This window comes from Rana temporaria, chromosome 8, assembly GCF_905171775.1.
Source record: "Rana temporaria chromosome 8, aRanTem1.1, whole genome shotgun sequence".
Classification (NCBI taxonomy): Eukaryota; Metazoa; Chordata; class Amphibia; order Anura; family Ranidae; genus Rana; species Rana temporaria.
The window spans coordinates 184,901,616-184,920,294 of record NC_053496.1 but is presented as its reverse complement, the minus strand read 5'-3'; the positions used below and the strand labels follow the sequence as shown (position 1 = coordinate 184,920,294).

Sequence of the window (18,679 nt, the reverse complement as noted above, 5' to 3'; positions counted from 1 at the left end):
CACAAGTAGTAATTTCTGTGTCACCTTTATTTTTTGTTTTGTTTTAGAAAGGCATGACTAATGACAGATCATATATGACTAGAAGAGTAAATTCTCTAAGAAATCATCAGCTTCTTTCATGATGGTTTCTGTAGATCTGAAGTGAAGCACATTCAACTCAGGAATTTGAGGTTATGTTGAAGCAAACACTCATGGTAATCTATTTGAGAATCAACACTGTTTGAGTACTTCGCTGAAGCCCTCACAGAGCTTGAGGTCAAATTGATTCTGAGCACACTCCAAGAACTGTTTCATCTCATACTGGCATGGTGCGGACTGAGTCTGCTGTTGTTGATAAGCTGACTGTGGAGCTGCAGTTTCCTGGTAGGTAACATCTGCACTTGCAGGCTCTGAATTACTGCCACCTCCAAATCTACCAGTCATCGCATGTCCTAGAGTGTGTCCCACTGCAGAACCAACTGCAACTCCAGCAGCTGTAGTAGCCATTTGTGCCATGAGACCTGGTTGTCACTCTAGGGGATGCTGCAGGTCCAAGGGCGGTTGGGGCGGAAGCAGCAGTAGCAGGTGGGTGTGCTGCTGGAGGTGGTGCTGACCTCATTACCGGCGCTCGCCTGGCTGGCGGGGCCATCTGGGAGGTACGGCTTTGGCTTCCTCTAGGCATTGTTCTGCTATTAATGTGCTGCAAACGCCCTTCAACGCTACTATGTCAAAGTGATTTCATCTTGTAAGTGTTTTTAACCCCTTTAGGGGATATTAAAAGTTTTATATTTCTGCACTTAGAGGCGCCTTGTTTCTTTTTCTGTTCCCATTAGAGAGTGCTTGTCTCCCTGAGTGCTGCCTAAAGTGTGTGAAGATCTGCTACCCTCTCCAACACAGACTTTATCTGTCAGGATTCAAATTCTTGGATATACACATTTTTCCAATACCGCATTATGGCCACCAGATGGAGCTGATGATCATAGGAAATCACTAATTGGAATAAAATATGACCAATATTTGTCAGGTTTGGGTAATCGTTTGTCACATTTATTAAATTATTCTTTGTTTTTAATAGACCCGTAATGTCGTGTACACACGATCGGTTCGTCTGATGAAAACAGACCGTTTTCATCAGACGAACCAATCGTGTGGGCCCCATCAGTTTTTTTCCCATCGGTGAAAAAACTTAGACTGCTGGGCTCTGATGAAGAGGTCCTTGTAGCCTCGAAACGCATCAGCCGGCAGTGACACACCTTTATCCCCCCTATTTGGAGTGTGGTTTGAGGGGTATCCATCACAGCGTTGTCTATAAGCTTACTATGCTTACTATGAACGCCACCTCAGAGGGTCCCGTGTGACAACCATGGGGTACGTGTATGGGCGAATGGACCTACTTCTCATGTACGGAAGATAAAAGATATAATAAGTATATGAAGCCCAGATTGGAAGTACGGAGATTGGTGAATCACACGTGATGAAAATCAGTGGTGCGATCTCAGGGTTGAAATGCACCGTGTTTAAGAGAGTGTGAAAAATGACGTGAGCTATGTTCTACTGTTTTAAAATTATCTGATGGTTAAAAAAACGATAGAAAAAAACGATTGTCTGTGGGGAAATCCATCGGTACAAAATCAACGCATGCTCAGAATCAAGTCGACGCATGCTCGGAAGCATTGAACTTAATTTTTCTTCTCACCACGTTGTTGTGTTTTACGTCACTACGTTCTGACACGATCGTTTTTTTAACTGATGGTGTGTAGGCAAGACTGATGAAAGTCAGCTTCATCGGATATCTGATGAAAAAATCCATCAGACCGTTTTCATCGGATAAACCGATCGTGTATACAGGGCATAAGTGTTTGTGAAATCTTCCACCACAAAATGCCAATGAGAGGTAATGACTCCATTTTTATTTTTATCCTGCTATCAATGGCCAACACGGTACAACACTTCATCCATGTCTTTGGTGATCTCTGATCTCCTTATGAAGTGTTTCTTACATGATGAAGATCAGCCATGGAGTATATCTGAGGTGTATATCAGGGTGTGCTTCTTCCCCACGTGTCCAACAACATTCATATACAAGACATTTCCCGCACTCAAGGCACTAATACAACTTGAGAGTTGTGCGAGACCCCTGATGTACAGGAAGACAGGACCTCAGTGAGGAACAGGAAAGTGCCTTCTCCCCCATATGCAATTTCTGATGTCTGCGAAGATTGGAGTTCAGTGTAAAACAATCCCTGCACTCAGGACAGGAATACGGCTTCTCCCCCATGTGCAATCTTTGATGTCTGTTAAGAATATACGTCTGTGAAAAACATTTCCTGCATTCAGGACAGGTATATGGCTTCTCACCTGTGTGCAGTTTCTGATGTGTTGAAAGAGTGAACTTATCTGAAAAACATTTCCCACACACAAGGCAGGAATACGGCTTACTTCACACCTGTGTGCAATCTCTGATGTCTGTAAAGAACAGATTTGTCAGAAAAACATTTCTCGCACTCAGGACAGGAAAAAGGCTTCTCTCCTGTGTGCAATCTCTGATGTGTGGAAAGACTGGACTTCTGTGAAAAACATTTCCCACACTCGAAACAGGAGTACGGCTTCTCACCCGTGTGAGATCTCCGATGTGTGTAAAGATTGGACCTGGCAGAAAAACGTTTCCCGCATTCAGAACAGGAGTACGGCTTCTCACCCGTGTGAGACCTTTCATGTGTGTAAAGTTCTGATTTTTGTACAAAACATTTCCCGCACTCAGAACAGGAATGTGGCTTCTCTCCTGTGTGAGATCTTTTATGCGCATTAAGTTTGGATTTATAATGGAAACACTTCCCACACTCAGGACAGCAATATGGCATCTCACCTGCATGAGATCTCTGATGTATTTGAAGACTGGACTTTTGTGAAAAACATTTTCCACACTCAGGACAGGAAAACGGCTTTTCTCCCGTGTGAGATCTTTTATGCCTATTAAGTCTGGACTTATAATGGAAACACTTCCCACACTCAAGACAGGGAAACCTATTATCTGTTGGAAAGACGGCACCATCCCTCACACTCTGAAGTTCCTCGGGATAAGAGGAATACAATGGTCTGGTACTGACCCTCACAGTCTGAGGTTCCTCGGGATAAGAGGAATACGATGGTCCGGCACCGTCCCACACAGTCAGAGGTTCCTCAGAATAAGAGGAATACGATGGTCCGGCACCGTCCCTCATAGTCTGAAGTTCCTCAGAATAAGAGGAATACGATGGTCCATCACTGTCCCACACAGTCTGAGGTTCCTCAGGATAAGAGAAATACGATGGACCGGCACCGTCCCACACAGTCTGAGGTTCCTCAGGATAAGAGGAATACGATGGTCCGGCACCGTCCCGCACAGTCTGAGGTTCCTCAGGATAAGAGGAATACGATGGTCCGGCACCGTCCCGCACAGTCTGAGGTTCCTCAGGATAAGAGGAATACGATGGTCCGGCACCGTCCCGCACAGACTGAGGTTCCTCAGGATAAGAGGAATACGATGGTCCGGCACCGTCCCGCACAGTCTGAGGTTCCTCAGGATAAGAGGAATACGATGGTCGGGCACCGTCCCGCACAGACTGAGGTTCCTCAGGATAAGAGGAATACGATGGTCCGGCACCGTCCCGCACAGTCTGAGGTTCCTCGGGATAAGAGGAATACGATGGTCCGGCACCGTCCCGCACAGTCTGAGGTTCCTCAGCATAAGAGGAATACGATGGTCCATCTACACTGTGTGGTGCCGGATGGACATTTGAGGTAGTCGGGTTTTCTCCTGGACTATACTGTGTGATGTCCTCATCTTCTACTTTACAGTCTGGAGACAAAGTGAGACAATCCTCTGAGGTTTTCCTCATCTCCCGTCCATCTACTAAAATAAAAATACAATGATTATTATTAGACATGAGCTGATTGGTTCCCCTAAACCAGGACTCCGCCCACATCAGGCAGCTTTGTCTCTGAGGATCTTACAATTCCCCCCTCAAGGTAACTAGTAAATGGGTCCTCTGATCTCCTACCAGATCATCTCTTTATTCATGGACCTTAGTCAGAGAGTGAGGAAACAACGAGAACTGTCTTTTATAGGAGTGACAGTGATGAGGGGATTATAGGACGAGTGTCCCCACCCCCTCTATCACTCATTGCCATCTTCCCAACACCAGAAGTTACAATAAAGTCTCCACTTCCTTATTTAGTCCATGATTTAGTCATGAATAACAGCGGGGCTGAGCCCCACCAGAGGTCAGAGAGTGAGGATGGGGAGAGAACAACCTAGATGAAGACTGGACTGATCCTGAAGACCACCATCATTGGGTTACTGACTACTCCCTCATTATTATCGCTTCGGCAGCACATATACTAAAATTGGAACGATACAGAGAAGATTAGCATGGCCCCTGCGCAAGGATGACACGCAAATTCGTGAAGCACTCCCTCATTATTATGTTTAAAGATTCCAAAGTTGGAGGATGTTATCACATTATTATCAACATGAAAAAGTCTGTGCTCCTATCTTCTCCTCAGAGGGTATTGCCCTTAGGGCTACATGAGGAAACAAAGGCCCCATATACTGATCAACCCGGGAGCCGTCCTGACTCAACCAGAGTTTCCTGATGACTTTCCTATACCGACCCTTCCCGCCCCCCTCCTTTTCTTCTTTTCTCCCCATCCATTCTCTTTTCTTCTTCCCTTTCTCTTTTTTTTTTTTTTTTCTTCCCTGTGTAGAGCCCCCCTCTCCTTGTGCCCCCCCCGCTCCGCCCTAAGGGCGGGCCCGGTTTGGGTGGGGGGGTAGAGGGGGAGTGGGGCCTAGGGGTCCTTATCGGGATGGTTTGGAGGCTTCAATGCTAGAGGAGGCCTGTGGCCCTGGAGACGGTATTTAAGGGGGTCTAGCCGACGGATATATTACGAGCTAGTGGCTTGGGCAGTAGGGCTGGACCCCCAACCCCGCCTCTACCTTCGGATGATAAGTTTGATGATGTCCCCCCCACCCCTCCCTTTTTTTTTTTTTCTTTTTCTCCTTTTCCCATCCTCATGATATGTTGTTGTTACATCTTGTATGTCCTTCTGTATTTGTTTGTAATGCTTTGGCCCAAGTTGGGCCTTAATAAAAATAAAACTATATATTTGAAAAAAAAAAAAAAAAAAGTCTGTGCTCCAATCAAATCATCAAATATAAAATGTCCAGCTTGTAGGAAATAGGTGTAACAAAAGAGAATACATATTATGAGGTAGATTCAGAGAGATGTGCCTATCTTTAGGAGGGCGTAGCATATCTCAGATACACTACGCCGCCGCGAGTTAGAGCGGCAGGTCCTGTATTCACAAAGAAGTTGCGCTCTAACTTACGGCAGCGTAGTGTAACTAGGCCGACGTAAGCCCGCCTAATTCTAAATAGGCTGGTTGGGGGCGTGTTCTATGCTAAATACTCGTGACCCCACGTTTCTAACGAACGGCGCATGTGCCGTCCGTGAAAGTATCCCAGTGCGCATGCTCAAAATTACGCCGCAAATAATCCATGCTATCGACGTGAACGTAACTTAAGCACAGCCCCATTCACGGACGACTTACACAAACGACGTAACACGTGAAAAATTGTAAGCGGTTCCGACGTCCATACTTAACATTGACTGCGCCATCTTTTTGGTGGTTTATCTTTATGCCGGAAAATGCCTTACGCAAACGGCGGTGTGCGTACGTTCGTGAATAGGCGTATCTTGCTGATTTACACATTCGAGGCGTACACGCCCCTAGCGGCCAGCGTAAATAGGCAGCTAAGATACGACGGCGTAGGAGACTTACGCCGCTCGTATCTTAGCAACATTTAAGCGTATCTCAGTTTGAGCATACGCTTAAAGTTACGACGGCGGGGATTCGGACTTACGACGGTGTATCTACTGATACGCCCGTCGTAAGTCTTTATGAATCTAGCCCTATGTGTATATATATAGTAGAAGTGAGAGAGCAGAAGTCAGAACTATGTAATGTACAACATATTGTACAAGATACAGCATCTAGGACTATATAGTATCTGCACTAGATAGTGCAGAAGATAGTGTTAAGGACCCACCTGTGCTGATCTCTGTAGGAGTGTCCTCCTCTATAAATGTCCCCGTTATTCCATCCTCCTCCATAGACTGCTGATCATCCCTCACATACGTCTCTTCTTCTTCTTCTGATTTCACCTCAACTTTTATATCTATCAGATCTTCACCCTAAACCAGGAAAATTAGAGAAAATAACATCTGTAAAATATAAGCTCACATTATAAATCCACACATCATCTTCATGAGTCCATGTTCTATAATCTAGATGCTCCATCTCACCTACCTGATGATGGTGGGGGATGGTGTGACCTTCCTGTGTGGAATCCCGGGAATACAGAGGACGGGGACATCTCTCTGGTGGGTTCCCATTACTGGATCCATCTGTAGGAAACACACACACTGACTGAATACATTGTTTCTATGTGTTTATCAGATGATGGGGGATCTAGGTGGAGCCTCCGTACTTTCCCTATTTACAAGTCTCCTCTTACCTTGGGATGTGAAGGTTTGGCATTTCTCTATCTTTACATCCTTCAGGAAGTCCTTATTGTCTTCTAAATACCCCCAAACCTGTATCAAGAAACAGACAGTGACATCCTGACACCTTATAGGAACCTGACACACACAATGATACAGTCACCATCCAGACACACCCCTTGTCTGTTACTGGATAATGTCCCAGAATTCCCAGAATCCTCCTCACCTCTCCTGTCAGCAGCTCCATCATCTTCTTGGTGACTTCTAGAATCTTCTCCATGTTGTGTCTCTCAGGTTTTAGGGAGTCACATGGAGGCACTGTGATGGTCATATGATCACCTGACTTCACAAGAGGAAATCTCTGTATTGAGGAACCAATAGGAATATCATGTTAGAATCCCAGAATCCTCCTCACCTCTCCGGTCAGGTCTGTGTATTATTAATGGAGATAAAAGTGATGTCATGTGACCTCCCAGAATCCTCCTCACCTCTCCAGTCAGAAGGTAGATGATCTCCAGGGTGAGGTTTAGTATCTTCTCAGTCATGTGACTTCGGTCCTCCTCCATCCTCATTCGTGTCATCATTTTATCTATTCAGGCTTTCTTATAAAGAGATAATTTTGGAAAATTAAGTAAGAATTATTTGGAGCTTCTTGTAAATATAAAATAATATCTTATTTTCTCTTCTGCTGCGAGATCCAATGTCTCCTTTCTTCTTTATAGCACATGGAGTTTCCTGTCTGTATGTGACATCACTTCCTGTCTTTGATAGAGACTTCCTGTCAAGGCAGAAGTAAGATCAACATCTTGTGGAGCTCAGAGGAAGTGCAGCCCTAAAAAAAAAACGTCTCGTAGTGTGAACACGGCCTTGTGCCGTGTGTGTATGTACTGTATATCTGTAGGGACAGTGCTGGGCTCCTACTAAGGGAGGAAATGCTTACTGCCCCCATAGGAACTTACCTAGTCTGAACTGTTTAGTGTAATTTTGAGGACTCAGAGCCTTGTTGGTCTGAAAAATTCCCTGTTGGAGTTGTTTTTTTTTTTTAACTGGTTGGCTGCACAAAGACACCACCTCTTTGAACCGGGATAAGGATCGCTCTTCTTCATCCCACTTGTTATCCTAGAGCATATCATCTGAGCAGTGATATGGAGAGAGGGTGAAGATCTAAAAAAAGAAGTCCAGATGGGGAGGGAGGACCATTACAGACCCAGAGACCTCATCCCTCCCTCAGTGTCCCCCTGAGCTCTACAGCTTCCTTTTCCCTCAGACTCCTGCAGCTTGAGTACCGCATTGAGGGTCTTGTCCTTAAGAACCATAAACCCCTCAGAGGCCTCTCAGATACTCTACTTTCCTCAGAACCAGGGGTGTACTTACTGCAAGGCAAACAAAGGGTTTGCCTTGGGTGGCATTTTTCAGGGAGGCAGCGCTGCCCCCAGGCAGAAGGGCAGAGGTGGCTGATTAACCGTTTGCCGACCACGTTATTGCCGAATGACTGCTACAGTGCATTGTCCAGTACTGGGAGGGCGTCTATTGATGTCCTCTCCGAAACGTGCGCATGTAGCGGCGCACTTCCGGCATGCTATGTAAACGCTGTGCCCCTTGAGCACAGCTGATCACAGATAGGGGTAAAGAGAAAACCACAGCAGCGTTTTCCACGTGATGAGCTGTGTTCAATTGCAGCTGATTATGATGTAAAAGCTGAGTTAGACTTAGCTCCTTTTCTGAGAGGTTTCCAGGACAGCCCATGAGACCTAGGGCTCCTCCTACCAGGACAAGAAACACGATAACCCCACCAGATAAAAGGTAGTCCTCCAGGCCTCCCCTTCAGTATTCTCGAGAATCATAGGATGTCCCTGCAAAACATATGCATAATACACATAATTCAAGCCATAACTGGGTAGGAATCCGGCTGTCCAGGAAAAGGAGTTACCGGTAAGTCCAACTTAGCTTTTCTCAATGAGGCTGCATACACACGGTCAGTCAAAACCGACGGAAACGGACTGAAGGACCGTTTCATCGGTCCAAACCGATGGTGTGTAGGCCCCATCGGTCAGTTATCCTAGGTTAATCTAGGTTTCCACACTATGGGCCAGATTCAGAAAGAATCGCCTATCTTTAGGCGGGCGTAGCGTATCTCAGATACACTACGCCGCCGTAACTTAGAGCAGCAGGTCCCGTATTCAGAAAGAACTTGCGCTCTAAGTTACAGCGGCGTAGTGTAAATGGGCCGGCGTAAGCCCGCCTAATTCAAACTAGGCTGGTAGTGGGCGTGTTGTATGTAAATGATTCGTGACCCCACGTAAATGACGCGCTTTACGAACGGCGCATGCGTGCGCATGCTCAGTATCACGCCAAATTTTCTCTGTAAATTCCGCCAGCTCAATGCTTAGTCGACGTGAACGTAACCTACGCCCAGCCCCATTCACGGACGACTTACGCAAACGACGTAAAACGTGTAAAATTCTACGCTGTTCCGACATCCATACTTAACATTGGCTGCGCTTCATATAGCAGGGGTAACTTTACGTCGGTCAGACGCCTTACGTAAACGACGTATATTGATACGCCGGGCGCAACTACGTTCGTGAATCGGCGTATCTTAGTCATTTGCATATTTTTTTATTGAAACGCCGAATGCGTCCAGTGTAACTATGCTCCCACGATACGCCGGCGTAGGCAAGTTACGTCGGACGGCTGAAGCCATGTTTTCAGGCGTATCTAGCTTTGTGAATCGGCGTAAAGATGCGACGGCGCACATTTGAAATTACGGCGGCGTATCTGGAGATACGCTGCCGTATCTCCTTTCTGAATCTGGCCCTATATATGTGTGTATCATCATCTGCTGGAGATAAAAGACGTCACAGTGACTATGGAGGAAGAGGACGGACATGACGGGGGTTACTGGGTGTAAATATAAAATAAGATCTTATTACCTCCTCTGCTGCCACTTCCAACAATGTCTCCTCTCTACTTCCTCCCGACTCACCTCTCACCCGGAAATTCCTGTCTGTACCTGACATCACTTCCTGTCTTCCATAGAGACTTCCTGTCTGGATAAAATTTAGATCACCACCTTGCAGCTTTGAGAAACATATCATAGTGTGAACATGGCCTGGCCTTGTGCTGTGTGGGTATGTATTGGATGACAGTGATGGATCCTGGCAAAGGAAGTTAAATGGCACACAAGTCTCTCAAGGTTGCAGATTAACCACTTGCCGACCAGCCGCCGTTGTTATACGGTCCCGCAAACTGCCAGGTGTTTTTTCACCTTAAAGCGGTGGTTCACCCTCCATAACAACATTCTAGCATTAAATTAAGCATAGTAGCGCGAGCTACAGTATGCCTTTATTTATTTTTTTGCCCCGTACTCACTGTTTAATCCTATAGTGAAGTTTCAGACTCCCCGCGGGGAATGGGCGTTCCTATCCAGAGGGAAGATGATTGACGGCCGGCTATGGCACGTCACGCTCCCCGAAGATAGCCGGAGTAGGTCTCGGCTCTTCACGGCGTCTGCGCACAGACTATGCGCAGGCGCGTGAAGAGCCAAGTCCTATTTCGGCTATTTCCGGAGAAGCGTGACGCGCCAGAGCCGGCCGTCAATCATCTTCCCTCTGGATAGGAACGCCCAGTCTGAATCTTCACTATAGGATTAAACAGTGAGTACGGGGCAAAAATAAATAAATAAAGGCATACTGTAGCTCGCGCTACTATGCTTAATTTAATGCTAGAAAAAAAAAATGTTTATAGGGTGAACCCCCTCTTTAAGGCATAGGATGCCTTAAGGTGAAAAAACACAAGGGTTTACAACCCCTTTAAACCAGAGTCAATGGCTAGCTATTTTATCCAAGATAAATTCCCAAAACATGGCCTGTTGGGGGTACTTGAGGACTGATATAATGGGGGCCTTCTCCCATTGGTCACCAATGTAAGGGACCTCTACACTGCTGATATAAGAGGGTCCTTCTCTCATTGGTTTTCAATGTAATGGGCCACTACACTGACCCCTGATATAAGAGGGTCCTTCTCCCATTGGTCACCTCCCCAGCCGTGTTTCCCAGACTTCGCTATCCCACCAGCAGGTCTGGTAACAGTATGGCAGATGTTGCCATGTAGAGGGGAGGGAGACAAGTGAACATCTGTTTTATTAGACCCCTGATGTCTCATTAAAGAGAACCTGTCACAACATAACCCTATCAAAAAGGAGGCTATTGGCCCCTTAAAGGGAAAGTAATAAAGTTAAGTGGAAAAAAAATAACACTTAAGTTACACCCAAGCACTTAAACCACATTGTGGGCACCTATATATGAAACTGTTGATTGCACTACACACATTACATATTCCCGTACACGCCGGAGGGAGAGCAACAATTCCAGGCCCGTCATTTATAACTCTTAAAGTGGAGGTTCACCCAAAAAATAAATGTTTAACATTAGATTGAGGCTAATTTTACTAAGCAAAATCGGGTGTTTTTTTTTTTTAAATGAATGCAGTACTTACCGTTTTAGAGATCGATGTTCTCCCGCCGCTTCCGGGTATGGGCTGCGGGACTGGGCGTTCCTATTTGATTGACAGCCTTCCGACGGTCGCATACAAGCGCGTCACGAGTTCCCGAAAGTAGCCGAACGTCGGTGCGCAGGCGCGTATTGAGCCGCACCGACGTTCGGCTTCTTTCGGCAATTGGTGACGTGCTTGTATGCGACCGTTGGAAGGCTGTCAATCATATAGGCCCAGTCCTAAAGATCATACCCGGAAGCGGCGGGAGAACATCGATCTCTAAAACGGTAAGTACTGCATTCATTTAAAAAAAAACCACCTGATTCTGCTTAGTAAAATTAGCCTCAATCTAATGTTAAACATTTTTTTTCGGGTGAACTCCCGCTTTAAGCCCTGTACACACGATTGGATATCTGATGGAATCTAATCCGACTGATTTTTTGGTCGGATATCCAATGATGCTGACTTTCATCAGTTTTGCCTACACACCATCAGTCAAAAATCTGTTGTACGGTGACGTACAACACAACGACGAGCCGAAAAAAATGAAGTTCAATGCTTCCAAGCATGCGTTGACTTGATTCTGAGCACGTGTGGATTTTTGACCGATAGAGTTCCATACAGACGATCAGATTTTATTTTTTTATCCATAGGAAAAATTTAAAACATGTTCTATTTTTTTACACCGATGGAAATAAAACCGATGGGGCCCACACACGATCGGTTTGTCCAAAGAAAACAGTCCATCGGTCGGTTTTCAGCAGACAAACCGATCGTGTGTGCAGGGCTTTAACTGATGACCTGTAAAGGCTTTTAAAGCGTCACCTATGAAAAAAAATTGGACACAGAAGTTTGAGATCAATCCACCAACACACACAATTTGTTTTTTGTTCATGTTTTATTACAATTTTACTTTTAACAAGATCGCAGAAAAAAAAAAAGGAAATAATAAAAAGGTAGAAATCCAGTTGGTCAGGAAAAGGACTTGTCTGGAATACAATACACGACGTGTTGCATTATTATAACAAAGTATTGTAGAAAAGATCACACCATAGAAAATGGGGGAAAAGGAGAAAATAAACTTGGATATTAAAGTGGAGATTTATGGCCACTAGATGGAGACAAAGATCATAGGAAATCCCTGTATGAAAAAAAAATACGGTGAAAATTTGTCAAATCTGAGTGAAAGTGTGTCACATTTATTCAACTATTAAAAAATAAAATAGACCTGTAAGGCCCCGTACACACGACCGAACATGTTTGCTGAAACTGGTCCGCGGACCAGTTTCAGCAGACATGTTCGGTCGTCTGTACAGCCGAGCGGACAGGATTCCAGGGGAACATTTGCCCGCCAGACCGTTTTCGAGCAGGAAAATGTTTCTAAACTTGCTTAGAAACATGCCCGCTGGAATCCTGTCCGTTGGACATGTTCGGTCGTCTGTACAGACTTACCGTACATGTCTGAGCGGCCGCCATCCCTTGCATGCGTCGAATGACTTCGACGCATGCGTGGAAGCATTGAACTGCCAGGGCCGCGCACGTCGCCGTGTATCGTGTACGCGCGGATTTCTGTATGATGGTGTGTACAGCCATCATACAGAAATCTCCGGGCGGGCATGTACGCTGAAAACGGTCTGGCGGACCGTTTTCATCGTACATGTTTGCCCGTCTGTACGAGGCCTAAGTGTTAGTGAAAACTTCCACCATGAAATGTACTCAGCCAATGAGAGGTAATGACTCCATTTTTATTTTAAAAGGCCTAGAGGACCGCCTTTTAGGTGGTGGGGTTAACGCGTTTTGTCCTAGAAGACGACTTGAGAAAACAGACCTTTTACAAGAGTTTATGCCACAACATGTACTCAGCCAATGAGAGGTAATGACTAAATTTTTATTTTTATCCTGCTATCAATGGCCAACACGGTACAACACTTCATCCATGTCTTTGGTGATCTCTGATCTCCTTATCAACTGTTTCTTATGTTGTTGCCTTTTTATTTGGAAAGTTTTATTATCCCCACAAGCGCGTGGCCCCCATTTCTCAATACTATGTTTCAATGGGAGAAACATTTACCAATCTAACCTCTAGTTGGCACTGTTGTATCATTCATTCCATAGGACATCTTTGTCAAAAAATTCAAGCTTTGGTTGAGGTCTATGAACTGTTTCTTACATGATGAAGATCAGCCATGGAGTATATCTGAGGTGTATATCAGGGTGTGCTTCTTCCCCACATGTCCAGCAACATTCATATACAAGACATTTCCCGCACTCACTAATACACCTCGAGGGTTGTGTGGGACCCCCCGATGTACAGGAAGACAGGACTTCAGTGAGGAACAATTCCCTCACTCAGGACAGGGAAGTTGCTTTTCCTTGGTGTGCAATCTCTGATGTCTGTAAAGATGGTACTTCCGTGAAAAACATTTTTCGCACTCAGGACAGGAATACGGCTTCTCACCCGTGTGCGATCTCTGATGTTTGTTTTGAGTGGACTTGTCTGAAAAACATTTCCCGCACTCAGAACAGCAATACGGGGTCTCGCCCGTGTGCAATCTCTGATGTATGGAAAGCTGTGACTTTGTTGAAAAACATTTCCCGCACTCAGCACAGGAATAAGGCTTCTCACCCGTGTGCACTCTCTGATGTCTGTCAAGACAACCCTTCTGTAAAAAACATTTACCGCACTCAGGACAGGAATATGGCTTCTCACCCATGTGCAATCTCTGATGTCTGTGAAGACTGGACTGCTCTGAAAAACCCTTCCCGCACTCAGGACAGGAATACGGCTGTTCGCCTGTCTGAGAACTTTTATGTGCAATAAGACCAGATGTAAAATAGAAACTCTTCCAGCACACAGTACAGGGAAACCACTTATCTGTTGATCCGGCACCGTCCCGCACAGTCTGAGGTTCCTCAGGATAAGAGGAATACGATGGTCCGGCACCGTCCCGCACAGTCTGAGGTTCCTCAGGATAAGAGGAATACGATGGTCCGGCACCGTCCCGCACAGTCTGAGGTTCCTCAGGATAAGAGGAATACGATGGTCCGGCACCGTCCCGCACAGTCTGAGGTTCCTCAGGATAAGAGGAATACGATGGTCCGGCACCGTCCCGCACAGTCTGAGGTTCCTCGGGATAAGAGGAATACGATGGTCCGGCACCGTCCCGCACAGTCTGAGGTTCCTCAGGATAAGAGGAATACGATGGTCCATCTACACTGTGTGGTGCCAGATGGACATTTGAGGTAGTTGGATTTTCTCCTGGACTATACTGTGTGATGTCCTCATCTTCTACTTTACAGTCTGGAGACAAAGTGAGACAACCCTCTGAGGTGTTCCTCATCTCCCGTCCATCTACTAAAATAGAAATACAAAGATTATTACTAGACATGAGCTGATTGGTTCCCCTAAGCCAGGACTCGGCCCACATCGGGCAAATTAGTCAGAGAGTGAGGAAACAACAAGAACTGTCTTTTATAGAAGTGACAGTGATGAGGGGTGTGACAGACTCACCTGGGACAGAGGCTTTGGAGGGGACTGAATGCTAGCCTTGCGATCATGGGCCCTGGCATTTGGGGGAACGGTGCTCTTTGTGAGCTGTATATGCCATTAGAGTGACTGATTCATACTGTTGGGACATACAGTGTAAGGAGATGCTAATGCCATCCCCTCCAGCCATCTGTCTGTTCTCTGTGCTAAATGACCTGCTATTGTGTGAAGATGTCCTGTGTTTACACTTATGATGATGTGTATTGTATAGCAGGTGAGCAAGGAGACGTGACGTCTACCCTGAAAGGTCATATCTATGAGTCGCCTAGTCTGGGTAAATGATTAGGTAATTAGCTCATGTTAATTTATGTTCTGGTTACCTCCTCTTTAAACTGTATATAAGGCTGTATTCTTGGTTCTATTAAACACTCCATGTTCAGCAGACAAACAAGTCTTGTCTCGTTGTGTGATTGTGAGCAGCTGGAATATCTGATATCTATATCCAGACTGATAGGAAGTGGTATAAGACAGGAAGCACTCAAGCGGAGTGTGGAACATTACGTTACAAGGGGATTATAGGACGAGTGTCCCCACCCCCTCTATCACGTATTGCCTTCTTCCTAGCACAAGAAGTCCTGCACTTTTTGATTGAGTCCATGATTTAGTCATGAATAACAGCGGGGATGAGCCTCACCAGAGTTCAGTGAGTGAGGATGGGGGGAGAACAACCAAGATGAAGACCGGACTGATCCTGAAGACCCCCATCATTGGGTTACTGACTCCTCCCTCATTATCATTTTTTGTTTAGAGAGCAGAAGTAGTCAGGACTATGTAATGTACAAGACTATATAGTATCTGGACTAAATAATGCACAAGATAGTGTTAATGACCCACCTGTGCTGATCTCTGTAGGAGTGTCCTCCTCTATAAATGTCCCCGTTATTTCATCCTCCTCCATAGACTGCTGATCATCCCTCACATAAGTCTCTTCTTCTGCTTTAACCTCAACTTTTATAGTTATCAGATCTTCACCCTAAACCAAGAGAATGAGAGACAATAACATCTGTAAAATATACGCTCACAAAATAAATCCACACATCAGCTCCATGAGTCCATGTCCTAGATGTTCCACCCCACCAACCTTGTAACTGTGAGGGATGGTGTGACCTTCCTGTGTGGAATCCCGGGAATACAGAGGACAGGGACATCTCTCTGGTGGGTTCCTGGTATTAGGTGGCTCCATCATATCCTTGTGTCCTTCTGAAAACTCCTTCATCACTCCATACTCCTCATCCTCCTCTTTATACTCTTCTTTCACATCAATATTATCATCCCCGAGATTTCCACTCTGAATATATAAATAGACAGTGACATCCTGACACCTTATAGGAACCTGACACACACAATGATACAGTCACCATCCAGACACACCCCTTGTCTGTTACTGGATAATGTCCCAGAATTCCCGGCACCACTCACCTCTCCTGTCAGCAGCTCCATCATTTTCTTGGCGACTTCTAGAATCTTCTCCATGTTGTGTCTCTCAGGTTTTAGGGAGTCAGATGGAGGCACTGTGATGGTCATATGATCACCTGACTTCACAAGAGGAAATCTCTGTATTGGGGAACCAATAGGAATATCATGTTAGAATCCCAGAATCCTCCTCACCTCTCCGGTCAGGTCTGTGTTTTATTAATAGAGATAAGAGTGATGTCATGTGACCTCTCAGAATCCTCCTCACCTCTCCAGTCAGCAGGTTGATGATCTCCAGGGTGAGGTTTAGTATCTTCTCAGTCATGTGACTCCGGTCCTCCTCCATCTTCATTCGTGTCATCATTTTATCTATTCAGGCTTTCTTATAAAGAGATCATTTTGGCAATTTAAAGTAGGAATTACTTGGTGTTTCTTGTAAATATAAAATAAGATCTTATTATCTCTTCTAGGTCCAGCAATGTCTCCTCTCTACTTTGTAGCACATGGAATTTCCTGTCTGTACTGACATCACTTCCTGTCTTTCATAAGAGACTTCCTGTCTGGGTAGAGGTGAGATCACCACCACGTGGAGCTCAGAGGTACTGCAGCCCTGAAAATGTCTCAAAGTGTGAACACGGCCTTGTTCTGTGTGTGTACTGTATATCTGTAGGGACAGTGCTGGGCTGCTACTTTAAAAAGGGAGGTAAATGGCACACAGGGTTCTCAAGGCTGCAGTTTGATTACACGATAACAGGATTTGGATGTGAGGGGGGTAATAGTAAGTGTGTTGAATATTTAGGACAGGGGTAGACAACCTTGGCCCTTCTTCATACCACTTGTTCTCCTAGAGAATATCACTTGGAGAATGATACAGTGAGAAGGTTTGTTTGCAAAATTTTATAACAGAAACTAAGAAAAACATTTTTTTCTGTTTGGTCTTTGATCTTTTTAAAACAAAAAAATCCCCCTATGCCCCACTGATCCCATGCTCTGCCCAACTGACCCCATCCTATGTCCTGCTGACCTCATCCTTTGCCCTGTTGACCACATATGTGGCATTTGGGTGAATCATGTCTCAGGGTCTGATACCGTGGCTGGGGGGGCTTGTGATTTTAGTCTTGCCTATGGCAGTAAAAAAACAATATACACCACTGCACAGAACCCTCAGTATTTTCTTCCCTCTGACACCAATAATGGAACATATTCTTCATGGCAGGCTGGTGAATGTTTACTTCCTCCTGACCAGCAATGTAAGGGGCTCTATGCTCCATACTCCTGACCCCGGCACTCCATCATTGTATTGGCTGCATATTGTAATGATTGGCCATTGGCTGCCTGTGTGGTGTAATAATTGCCCTTTGTAGGCCATCTATGGTCAGGATGGTCATTGTCTTGTCTATTTATCTATTTATTGTCAGTGAGGTTTGTTTAGAGGAACATATTGCTAGAATCTAATTACAAAATAAAGGTAATGTTCCGGCCCCGTAAGTGGGGAAATGTTCGGCCCCTGAAGGAGTTAATCTAGGTTTCCACACTTTATATGTGTGTATCATCATCTGCTGGAGATAAAAGACATCACAGTGACTATGGAGGAAGAGGACGGACATGACGGGGGGTAACTGGGTGTTAATAGAAAATGTGTAAATTGACGGCGCTATCTAAGTACCTTAAATAATAATTGTGTAGCGCCCTGCTCCTGTTGAACAGGCACTGCTGTAAATTTAGTGGGGTCTGAGTCGTTATTTGACTCAGACAAGTGTAATTATGGGCAATTTAGCCTCTGTTCCAGCCATGGCTTTCCTGGGAGTAACCACCATTGTTCGCCTGGAGGTGTTATTACCATTCCAGGCCAAGGGTGGCAGCAGCAGAGTCAGGATGTATTGGGTGTCCCCCTCCGCAGTGAATCAGTGGGAGTGATCATTCCGCTGTGCATGCTGGGGAAGGGTACTTAAAGCGGAGGTTCACCCTCAAAATGAACTTTCCAGCATCCTTAAAGCGAAAGTAAACCCATCAATTTAACAGTTTGAAAAAGCAGTTACATTCCTGGCATGCCGGGAATGCTAACTGTCACATTGGTTGTGCTGTCAACCAAACTGTCAAACCATCCAATGGCTGGTGTCAGAACTGATCACATGTGCAGCATCATGGCAGTTGAAGATTAAACCGAGGCCAAGACACGCCTTAGCAGCCGTCAATCAACTCCTCTTTGCTTAGAAACGCCCATTCCCCGCAGGATTCCCCGCTCGGAGCCGGAAAATAAGGGCTCATATAACGATAAGTACAAGTAAAAAAAAAAAAAAAAACAGCATACTGCAGATGTTAGCAGTATGCTACAGCTACTGTCAAAAAGTGGATTTTTGGGTGAACCTCCGCTTTAAGGGACAGGCGCCATTGGCGGGGTCTGTCGTCCCACGCGCCTCATGGCCCGCCTGGCCTGGGGTGCGTGATCTTGAAACCTGACTCTGGGACCACGTTGGTCCGGGGTTGCGGCTTATTTTGGTAGGCCCAGTAGTCAGACTGGGTCTGCACTTTCAAGGTGATCCTGTGCGGTCTGTCCTGCAGGAGGAAGCCACTTGATGAAGGAAGCCAGGGGAGGACCTATCCTGGAGAGGACCATGCAAGAGGCAGGTATCTTGGGGGAAGGCCTGGAAACTTCTCTCCATACTCTGAGAGGCTCGACAGTGGACGCCTGTCAGATCTAAGT

At 45.6% G+C, this 18,679-nt stretch overlaps 2 protein-coding genes, 1 long non-coding RNA gene and 1 other non-coding gene across 4 annotated transcripts in view; 2 read left to right on the top strand and 2 right to left on the bottom strand.

Moving 5' to 3' along the window:
• LOC120909614 (zinc finger protein OZF-like) overlaps positions 1 to 18,679 on the top strand; it is a 713,034-nt gene that overhangs the window by 188,957 nt on the left and 505,398 nt on the right. The gene's annotated exons all lie outside the window — the stretch shown is intronic.
• LOC120909655 (coiled-coil-helix-coiled-coil-helix domain-containing protein 2-like) lies at positions 10 to 729 on the bottom strand. Its single transcript, XM_040321417.1, is given in 2 exon segments — positions 10 to 510; positions 512 to 729. Coding segments are annotated over 2 exon segments (450 nt in total). The 5' UTR covers positions 662 to 729; the 3' UTR covers positions 10 to 210.
• On the top strand, positions 4,340 to 4,442 carry LOC120912610. Its single transcript, XR_005743141.1, has one exon. It is a non-coding gene; the product is annotated as a U6 spliceosomal RNA (small nuclear RNA).
• On the bottom strand, positions 6,388 to 6,788 carry LOC120909670. The gene is made up of 3 exons (XR_005741330.1): positions 6,748 to 6,788; positions 6,536 to 6,614; positions 6,388 to 6,425 (listed from the first exon to the last, which is right to left on the bottom strand). It is a non-coding gene; the product is annotated as an uncharacterized LOC120909670 (long non-coding RNA).